General features: G+C 36.9%; 1 protein-coding gene across 1 annotated transcript in view; it reads left to right on the top strand.

Annotated features, from left to right (window-relative positions):
- The first annotated feature begins 10687 nt into the window (after positions 1-10687).
- Positions 10688-11896, top strand: part of LOC106106859 (inactive rhomboid protein 2) — a 92789-nt gene continuing 91580 nt past the window's right edge. The window contains exon 1 of the mRNA XM_013287518.1: positions 10688-10808. Coding sequence (XP_013142972.1) covers positions 10798-10808 — 11 coding nt within the window. The 5' untranslated portion in view covers positions 10688-10797. The remainder of the gene's footprint in view (positions 10809-11896) is intronic.

The raw sequence follows: 11896 nt of genomic DNA, 5'->3' as shown, positions 1-11896 counted from the left end.
GTATACTCAGCGCATTAGCGGGCGACAAGGTCGCGGAATGTATGTCAATGGAATGCAGTACCGGAGTGGATATTAGCTGATGTTTCAACGTTTACAAATAATGGAACCGTGTCACCGTAACGCTTAGTATAGATTTTTTTTGGACGTTATGCCTATATTATGTACGTAGCAAAATTGTTACATATTGCACGTAGTATAAATGTGATTGCATTGAAGAATAATTTGAAGTAGTTCATTACCAAACATGGATTCGTTAGTACATTTTTTGGTGTCCGTGATTCTATTAAGTTTTCTTAGTAATTCACGTGTAATAGGAAACGCTGTTATGTTCCAACCCTATTATGAAGTGCGTCCGCGTCAAGTGCCTCATGTACCATTTGATGGTACGATTTACGTTCCGATGAGGAATAGTTACCAAGAACAGAATACACCAAATAACCTGCAGGCATCGTCGATTGGCTCCCATTTAGCTAACAGAACAGTGATCAATGACGATACAAACCAAGCAAAGAATACAAGTAAGGAAAGTAATACCGAAGACAAAAGTATGAAAATAGCCCGGGATTCTGATCAATCAGCTGATTCACCGTACGGGTTATATCATCGACCTGATTATGAAGAGACTGCAAGTCCATCACCATACGTTCCGTCAGATAGTAAAGATATATCACCAACAAAAGAACCGACTGCTAAAGTACCATTTGGTGGTATAGACTTCACTGCCCTTTTACATCCGGCGACCGCAAAAATTGCATCAAAAGCGACTGGTTTAATGGACATAGTTTTAGCGTTACTCGGCGTTTCCTCGTTTCCTAATGGTCAAATGAAAGGGTTTGAAAATCTCTTAGTGAACGGTATTCTGCGACCGCTCTTGGTAGCTAAAGGTGGAATAAAGTCGTTGATAAGTAAACTAACAATACCAATAGTGTCTCTAATCTTAATTAATTTAGAAGTATTGGTTACTGTGTGGTGGTTGTGGGAGGACTGTTCTTTACCTGGCTCCCAGCCTACGACTTACTCCTATCCTTCCCACGTATCTTATAACCATAATATGTCTTACAGATAATAATTTTAAAGCCAGTGCGTTATTGTAAATATTATTTATTTTTATAATAAATGTTTTTATAAATATTTGTTTCATTACCTAATCACTGATACCACTTTTACTGGGATACTTTTTAATTCGTCGCTAACGAAGTGACACGAGCTAGTGATTAAAAAATCAATTATCCTTAAAATATTAAAACACATACATAGCTACTTTATACAAAAACGATAATATGACATTACAATTTAGAATACAAAATATCAAAAAGTATTTTTTAGTTTTTCATTCGTGGCGAAAGAATATTCTAGAGATCTAGAGGACGTTATTGTATACTCATAAACGAAGTCAATGAATATATTGATTGTTACTATCTTGATGTCCATCTTAATAACGCTTAATATTAATTACGATGTAATTAAATCGTATCTTAATATATACAGACAGTTATTTGTATTATATATGGATCAAATCAAAATTAAGTATTAGTTTAGTTAGCTATTACCTTGACTTTAATTTGATAAAAACAATATAGTTGCGTTCAAATGAAAATTTGTATTTTCACATTAACTTCTTTTTAAATTTCTGTTACTTAGCTTTAAGCTAATGACTTGTTTGATACATTTGGTAATTCGATTAATTTTTTTGTATGTCTTAAAATAACTCGAAAACTACTGCACCAATTATAAAAAAATCTTTTACCAGTAAAAAGCAACGTTGTCAATGTCATTCAGACGGGCGCAGTCGTGAGCAGCAGCTAGTTTCATTAATAAAACAAAATTATATCTAAATATGTGGTATAATATATTTATGTGGAACTAATCATTAACCGGTGTTTCGAATTAGTTCTGATTAACCTACTTTCTAAAAGAAGTAACCTACTTATTAACTTCACTACTAAAACATTTCCCTGACGCAGCAGTATCGGGGATCGCATCCTTTAGAAATCTATGCGGCCATATTTATAAAATGATAGCTTACTACTATGTACCATGTCAGTTAGTAAACATTACAATCCGTAAAAGGTAAAAAACCCATTCAGTAATTATTCTAATAATCATATTGACATCTATAGTTCCGTTGTTTTAAAACTACACAAACTCATGTTTTTAAGAGGTTTATTGTGTACTTGTAAAAAATAAAGTAGTCAACCTGGCCAATTTTAATTTACGGTAATATTTTTTTTTTACGAAGTTAAACTGACAGGGATGAAAAGTTATGTTAGATAACTTAAACTAAAAATAATCATACGGCTGACACAGGTCTATATCTCGAACGGAATCATTCTTCAGATTCTTTAAGTTTGAAATTACCGGTAGGTGGAATTATTAGGAAAAAGATTCAAAGCATTCAAAAGCTATGATATTTTTCCAACCAATTAATCTTTGACACGGCAAAATTGTACGTTACAGTTGACACCATCCGAGCGAGGCGTGTGTCGGCGATAAAGGGGGCGTAATGAGATTAGACGACAGGTGCCTGCATTCGTTACCAGCTGTGCGGCCCTGTTACGCCTAATTGGGTAATGGACTTGAAGATACCGCTCCGAGATGATATGACGTTACTGAATAAAAGTATGTAACAAGGATTTTATTGAGCCTTTATGCTGGATTAACTGCTGAAGTGGATGGGTTGCTTTTATTATACCCCGCCTTTGGAGTGTTACGAAACGCTACGAGTTATGTGAAAACGATAATACGGTTAGGAATAAATTTTATTGCATAGCTGTTATGTCGCGGAGCTATAATTTGCTCTTTATATTTTTGACCTTTCATAGTAAATATTGCTAATTAATATTTGTGTCTACAATGTGATAATCAAGAGGCTAAACTTACTTAAATTATTATATTTAAATATGTCAAAGAAGTTGTGTATAATATTACATAACTTCCAAACGCAACGCAGTGCTACCTTAGATCTTCTAAACAAATGTTTTAGTATAATTATAACAATAAAAACATTACCATTTCTAAAACTTAATATACCACACTATACATTTTAGACCTCACATTACGAACCCATGACCCTAAATTGTGACCCATTGGAGCAAACAGTGGTGGATTGACCATTGTTAAAGTAATTTAGGTTAGTCTTTTCAAGATGTCTTTTATGTACGAAGCTCATTTCGATCAAATAATAAAAATGAAAAAGGACTTATTCTATTGGCTTGCCAATAATTTAAAAATCGACGACTCAATTCGGCAAATTGAACGTAATAAAGATGATAATCCCGTTAGCGTCGAAAGAGATAACGGAATTATCCTCGTGATGCAAGTTCATTAGCTCTTATCAAATTGTCGACGTGGCACCGTGTTGCCTCTCCTGCTTCAATCTTTCATATTATTAAATCATTTTTTAGTACACCCTTTACTACATTAACGTGCAGTTAATCGTGTAAACGTTAAAGTAACATGCAAGTAATTAAACTAATTTTTGAAAGTGCACGTCGGATAAATGTTGCTACTTTTACTATATTTAATTTGATTCTTTTGAAGGGTTACTATCAAAGTTACACTTATTTCGTATGCATGATCCTAAAACAATCTTCGAAAATATTTTGATTTAATTTACCATATCAATAGACTTTCTCTAAGCTTAAGCTTCTTCAAATATGTATATACATAAATATGAAAAAGTTAAGCTCCTAGGCTATATAAAAATATAATATTTACTTTAGACAAAAACATAACAGAAAATATTGTGCCTCAAATCTCAAAAACACATAATAGTAATTTTGAACAGAATAGTCCAAACGAGTTTGACGATAGCCGCAGGTAATTGACATTTCATTGCGTTTTAACGGTTGATTTGTTTCTTTTATTATAATTAACATCACAGGTAATACATATTTTGTTTATAATTTAGTTTATAATTAAAACTATTTATAGTTGAGGCAAGAGTTGACCATAGTAATCAAACCCACACTCCCTAGGGCATAACGTTGCCAGGTGCCGGTTACAATGTTAATTAGTTTGCAGTTTTAATGAAATAGAACTAATCCGATAATTTACTATTTAGAATTCGATATATGAATTCTTTTTTTTAATATATGATTGCTGCAATATTTTATCTTTTAAAACATGCCCATGGGTGTAAACGACGAGCTTATACTTTCTACGAAATACGTAAGATCTCTTTTTATTGGAATGACTATAAATAACGTAAGGCAATCAAAGTAATATAAACAAACAAATAAAGATAACATAAACAGTGATAGAGCTCGCTTTAACATCTTCGTACGAATGTGTCGGCTCGCTCCGTGCCATATACCACGACCATACAGAAGACAGCCGTGAAGTGGGAGCAATTCTGCTTTTCGTGTGATGAGAGTTGGTGCCTGAAGTCAAAATTTAGTCCTTTTCCTTCCCACCCATTTTCTTATAAGAGAAGGATGAATAGGGAATGTGTATTTGACGGCCGAGGAGACGCATAGGAAGGGGATATGTCCTCTTCATGTACGTCTCCTCCTACGTAAATTAAGGGTTGGCAACGCATATGCTATTGCGAATGTCTATGAGCAGCGGTCGCTTCGCCAATTTAGCGGATTCACGTGGTCGCTTGCTCGTATGCCACCTTATAATATATAAAAAAAAAACATTTTTTTAAGACTTAATGAGTATTCGTATTATGGATAGTTTTAATTTTATTAATAAGTAATTTATTTCCACATTCATCTTTTCATCCATCGATCAAAGTCACCAGACATAGGCTTTTTTAGATTGTCAGCTTATAAATTGTCCATAAGGGCGTTAGTTACTTAAAACGATATTAAATCTTTTAGATTGATGTATTCTTGTTGATTTGGTAAAATGGCATTTAAGGTCACGGTGATTTCAAAAGGTCGAGATTAAAGGGAATATTAAATCAGTGAATATGAAGGTATAGAGGTGTTAATACCGTATGTAATCTGGTTAACATTGGATGAAGTATGAATTATGATATTTTGAGGATACGCATATTATTTCGATATTAGTATTACCTAGATATTGCTTGAACTATAGGCAGTGTGAAATGTTACAACAAAATGTTTGTGTTAAGTCTACACGGTGTTCTACAAAGCCCTAAAAAAATGTTTTCCTAGATAAAAATGATGAGGCAAACAGGCGAGCAGTTCGTAGTGACCACTAACCGTAGACATCTTCAACGATATAATTGTTAAACATACTTTTGAACTTCTACTTCTGATATGCATCAGTTTTCGACACAAAATTTAATTTTAGGAAATATGTTGCTTTGATAAGATTCTAAATAACTTCTTTACATTGTATTTGCGAATATAGAAAAAATAACGAATCACTGGTAACTAAATGAATTGGCGTGTGAACCTGCAAAGGCCCTTGTTATTTAGTCGTCAGTCGGTTGGTCACAAAGCGAAAGCGTGGACTAATCACGATTATTGACGCACGAATAGCGGCCAGCGTTTACCGGTCGAACGGGATCCACTTTATGGTAACGGCTATTTAGTGGTCCGGGAATTTGGTTGTCCCAATTGAAAGCGCAAACAAATTAGTGTCAAATGTTGGTTTGAACGGACTGAGGGCTTGCAGTATTGATACTGCAGTTCTGACGATGAAAACTACGATCAGTTCAGAAAACTATCGACGAGATGGCTACTAGACTTTTGATTGTAACTATGACATTTTTTAATATGACGACCCACGACACGCCTTTACAATGCAAGGAAATTTGTTCCTTATGTCTATAGTTTGTCTTTAATTTTGTGATCTTAATACATGAGGCTCCCAAGGCATTTTATACAACCCTTTCAATAATATATATTATATAGTGTGCGCACTTTGTTCTATATAAAACGCTTTTCATCGTTCGCTTTTATGATATTGGCTGTGACACATGTCGCTTTTGTTTATCGGGCTATTGTGTTTGCCGACGGTCCGTGGCGAGATTCGACTGAGTGTTATACTGTTCGTTATTAGGCAAATACTGTTGCGAATTCAATGTTCTAGTTGACGAACACTATTTACATTTGTTTAAATGTAAATGACATCATTGAAATTAGATTTACACGATTATTAATGTTATTAATAAGGTGCCGCAGATCCTATGTGGCGAGGATTTTAGTTCTAGTTTATTTTTTTTTCGTTAAAAGTCCAAATTTAGCGGAAGATGATTGTAATAAAGTGGTGACCCTAATTGCAGGATTGCAAGGCCAAGTTATTGTCGCTTTGCAATTAATTTTATTATTTGGATAAACGATTATGGTAGGGAACGACTACCATCAATTGAAAGTACAAGGCCTATGTGAAAGGGTAACTTGAAATAGCCTATATTGTAATATACAAATGTTAAGCTTCATGTATCATTTTAATGAATTACGTTGATTAATACATGACCGGTTTGCATGACAAGTGATGTCAAGTAAGAGCGCTACGTGCTACGAGCGAGCCTACACCACATACGCCAGCTACGACACCTACGAACATCGATCTGGGTTAAGAGACAGCGAAACATGCCGTGTTTACATTACATATTTTAACGAGTAATGGGGTAGTAATTACGATACTACTAACGGTATTAATAAATGTAATGCAATGTAAGTATAGATCCATACTACAGCATTAATAGAAGAAGTAAAATAGTGTGATTATTAAGCAAACGTTGTTTTTACTGCGAAAAACGTCGAGATATCGGACGGGCTATCAAATCTTACAATTAAAAAAAAAAATACTTTTATGCTGCAATATATTGCTTTAATTGATACTCTTTGATAAAAAGTTTTAAGTAACAAATATAATATGGTTGCGATCGAAAGATTATAAATTGGATCTTTTTATTTTAATACAAAATAAATTCAGGCACACTTAAGGCCAAGTAAGTAAAACATAAACATGTTCGTTTAATAGAGTGTTTGTGTATGAAGAGAGCGAAGGTAGCCGCAAAAGGGTCGCGCAGCTCGCGTCGATACGCGCAGCGGCGTGACGTCGGCGCCCCTGCGCCTCGCGCCCCGCGTCCCGCCTGCGCGGCACTCTGCACGTACCACGCCGCCGCGGCTGCGACGCGCTCCTCGCGGGTACTCCCTGACGTCGTCTAGCCACTAGGAGATCTCACCACCACGCACCACCAGTGTTGTATATTCAGCCCCAAAGACCTAGTGAAAATAAACATTGCAGAGTGACAATCGCGCAAGCGCGCCGCGCGCGGCCATGACGACAGCCGCCATCTTGCCAGAGGACGCACTCTCGCCTCGCCCAAGCATAAGAATATAATCGAAAAAGCCCGTCGCAAGTCGAGTCAAGGGAGAGATGCGTCGAGCCCGGTGCTCCGTTGCGGGCGCCTTCTGAGCCCGCACCGCGCCGTCGCTATCGATCGCGAGCGCGATGGCGCTCGAGTGAATGCGGACATCGAGACCGTGCAACGGGCACGAGCCAGCGCAGCGCGCGTCCAGTGTGAGTGCTAGTGTGGTCGCGCGGCATGTGAGGCTCCGCGCCGTCGGGAGGGCGCGCGGGCGGCGGCGGGGCCGGTTGACCGCGCGCCATGGGCGAGGAGTACGCGCGTTCCCCCTGCGAGCGATTCCCGACGGCGGGCGCGTTCAGCGTGGCGCCGCCGGAGAGGCTCAGCCCGCCGCCGCCCGCGCCGCTGCCGGACCGCTTCTCCGCGTCGCCGCGCCGCGTGCGCCGTAGCGCGGAGGCTGAACGTGCTCGGCTGCCGCGCTACGTGCCTCCTGCGGCGCACGTGCCCGTGGAGCGCTATGTGCCGCGTCCACCGGCGCCTCTGCGGCCGCCGCCACCGGTCTACTGCGGTCTGGCGTGTCGGCCGCCGGCGCCGCGTAAATGCTGTGGCCCAGCATGCCGCGAGGACATTGTCGCGTCACCGCCACCGACGCGGTACGTGGAGTACGTGGGCGCGGCGGCGGCGCGGCGCCTGGCGTGTACGCCACCGCCGCCGCCGCCCCCAGGGCTGCAGCTGCCCTGTGACCCGCAGGAGCCGCCCTGCTGCGTACAGGCTCGCCGAAGGCAACAGCAGCCACAACTTGACTGGTGAGTCTTTACTTTGTCGTGTTACACATCTATTTAACCACGCACTACAAAACAAACTCAAATCGCGAATGTATTCAGCAAACGGCTATCGGTTTTGACAACACAAATTACTCGGCTGCATGTCGTTGCGTAAACGTTGTCCGAACAAATATTACGCAGTCGGCAAATAATAATAATTGATGACGCGACCGCAAATGAAGGGTGCCTAAAATTATACGAATTCGTATTTAATTCACTAATGATGGCCTAATTGAATTGTGGTTGAAAGCGATAAATTATTTAATTTGTTTTAGTTAGGTTAGTATTTGATAATTCGCGGTGTTTAATTTTGGATAATATTCATGTCAATTGTGTGACGGTAACTCTGAGAAAGACCGAGTGCCACTAACCGTTTTATATCTATTTTTCAATGGCATTTATGACTTCACAAAGCGTTAGACAAATCAGCTTAATTTTGCTACTTTACTTATAGTTTCTAAATTTAATTAATAGTCATTATTTAAAAATTATGATAAGAATGAGAGAGATGATAATCCAGCTCGGGATGGAGCTGAAATATTCCCAATATAACAAATGACTAAAAAATTAGCTATCCATGTTATACAATATTACTTCACTTTATCGCACATTTTTTACAATATAAGTGTAAACTATAGCCGCAATGTGTAAAATTGCGTTCTTTTGTTTTTATTATTTTAACTTTCTATTGGAATAAGACAGTTTATGTAGCGTTGCAAATTATCAGCTATCACTGACAAACTGTCAAGATAAGTTTGCGGATAGACGTTTCTCGAATCTCTATTCAATTCACATGGTCAGAAAATGAACGAGGGTTTCGTTGCTTAGACGAAGGGAAATGCCTTCTTCGAACGTACACAAAAAGGTCGTTTTCTATTTTCCATGTTACAAATCCACCTATATCAGTCTACGTCAAATACTCGTAGATAAAAACAAACTTGAAACAGTTTTTAGAGGATTAATGGAAGAGAAAGCAAAAGGTTCTTGTTCATATTTATTTGTACGTTATCTTTAGTTGCGTTGAGTATGTTTTGGTACAAGTTTATCTTCAATGAAAACCCGTGATTAGATAACATTTAGCTCCGTCCGACTAGACTGTATAATGTGTTGTATCATATTTGTTACCTATTTCTTTATACGTTGTCTTTTATTAGCGTTACTTTTTAATGTTTCCAGTCTCGTTCGTTTTATGACAGCGATGGAATTTCGCTTGGGTCTCGTGAAATTTCCATTAAAAACTTTAGCGGCTGCTCGCAAAAAATTGACCTTTCAGTGCCTCTTTTAAATCCTGAGTAAAATTTAGGTTCCTAATCAAAATTTATTAAAATTTATTTTGATTTGAACAAATGATTCATAAAATTGGATGCGATTAAAATAAGGTTATGTTAGATATTTGGACACATTTTTTTTAAATATAGACGGACGGCCGTATTAACAATATTTGTAATTTTTTTAAAATAAACAAACTAAACTAAACTAAAAGATATCGTATGTTCCGTGGTGACGACTAGAAAAATACTGTCTATGTTAGCGACTACCCCCACTATTCCTTCCTTGCCTAATATTTTCCTAACAATATTATTGTTTAAGCTAATAACTTCTAATTCAAGAATACAGAATATGTCAAAACGGTTAAAAAGCTAACAGTATGAACCTAGCCTTATCTCTTGTCTAGTTAACAGTAAATGTGCTTCAGTAACGTGAGTGATACAGTGAAAAAGCTATCCAATTACACGTCCAATAGGATCATATAATCCTTCACAAGTCTACGGCATTGCATCTGAAACTCACTCAATCGTATTCCTAAGGCTTTAATACTATCGGATAAGGGGAGTTTAAGACGGGTAATTGCTTCTATGCATTGACGCTAAGGGTACTTTTACCCTATTGCGGTCGAGCTTCGAACGACATAAATTGGTATCTGGAGCGTATTCGAATGTCGAACAATACTACGAATTCATTCGATAAGTTTTTGTCTGGAACATGTAGAGAAAGATGGATAGAGAAAAAAAAATATAGAACACCTACAGTTCTTTATTGGCGACGGTAAAAGACAAAGGTTATAAGTGTTGAAAAAATGTAAAGGGCTTTTTTTGTGACTATTAAGACTAGACCATTTTCACAGATTTTTTTTGTTACTATGCGAGTGACTAAGACAAGATTTTTCAAAACATTTCTCCTAAAGATCTAAGGTGTGTGATGAAAGTTTGTGTAGATATTTCCTTCAGCCAAATTACTAGTCAATTGCTAGGAGTATTTTTCAATACAAGATTTTTTTTAATAAAAGATTTTTTTTTTCATTGCAATTACATTATTCTTGTTGTATTTAGCACTAGTCGAGTTATAAAGATCGTTAAATCCGCTTTGCAGTAAGACATTGTATAATTTTCTTTGACAAAACATGTAAAATATCTGTCACATGTAGGGACTAGAAACTTATCTTTACCGTGAATTTCAATTCTCGTATCATTTATTATGTTATCGTTATCTCTATTTTTGCAACCAGTGTGAGAAGGATAGTGATATTGTTGTAATACAGGTGTTACGACATTGGAGACTCACCGTAAAATGATAAGACGCGGGCGTGTCAGTTGCTCGTTAGATATCATTTGACACGTTTTTGTGTATCGCGCCTGTACTTCGGATTGTGTTTGTTAAATATTAATACTAAAACGTTTGTGTGTGTATGTGAAAGTGACGGTGAATTTCGTACATGCGAGAGTGGATTGTTGCTTTATAATGCATGAGAAGTAAGTTGTCTTACAAACTTAACAGACATTTAGGGTATTGTTAAGATTAATATTCATATATGTTGGCATGTTTGTATGTAATACGAGATTTTATCATTATCATTCATGATAAACTACATCTATCAGTAAGTGCAAACTGCATTTGTTTGATATAAAAACTGTTTTATTATCATGTGATCGTGTTTTGTTTTGACTAAAATATAAACTGTAGACTTATGTGTAGTCGAATGTAAAGGACATGAGAAATTACGTTAACAAATTTCATTGGCAATCGGGTTTTAGTGTCTGTAATGTTGTTACAAATGTGTCTGTTTTCAATGAGTCAGAAAAAGTAAAATTGTTAATATAGGTTTGTTATAATACCTTATTTATATTGTATCCGAGTTTTACTTATAGTTACAAATGTATGGAGTTTTTAGTAAATTTAGTTTTGATAACGATATAGATTGTGAAGTTTATACATTCATGGAATAAAATCTTAGGATTATAATTGTAATGGGTCTATAAAATAAAAGTAACGGCCCTTGGGATAAAAGTATGCGGCAGTATAAGTGCCTCGGCAACTCTAAGTAAGCCAGGGAGGTGCGTGATTTATCGATGGCGTTTCTGAAAAAGCAGCGCCGAACCAAAACAAGCGAATAAGGAAGATAAATGAATTACTTTCGTTTTGAACGGACCCATTTGTACGTTACCTGCCACAGCGAATTGCCATGTAATTTATTTTTGATCATATTTTTTATTGCGTATATTAATTTAAAGAGAATATTCAATATTTATTTTAGATATTTACTATGTATTTGTCGGAGTGACGAGCGGTTTGTAGAATTGAATTTTAAAGGTAGATAATATACACGGTAACTATACTCAATTTTAGGCGTGCGTATTTCGGAGGTAATGAAATAACAATCGCGTAACATTAGAAACACTATCCTTAGTTGACCACCATCCTAATTGGTAACTTCACAACACACTAATCGAATTGCAAATATTAACAACGATGAACTAATTGATTTTCTAATAGCAAAGTTCACTTTTCACCATTTTATGACAACAGTCATCAGGCATTCGATCGCCGCCTTGACATCTAT

The sequence above is a fragment of the Papilio polytes genome, unplaced genomic scaffold (assembly GCF_000836215.1).
Source record: "Papilio polytes unplaced genomic scaffold, Ppol_1.0 DF822067.1, whole genome shotgun sequence".
NCBI lineage: Eukaryota > Metazoa > Arthropoda > Insecta > Lepidoptera > Papilionidae > Papilio > Papilio polytes.
This window is presented reverse-complemented; position numbering and strand designations above follow the sequence as displayed.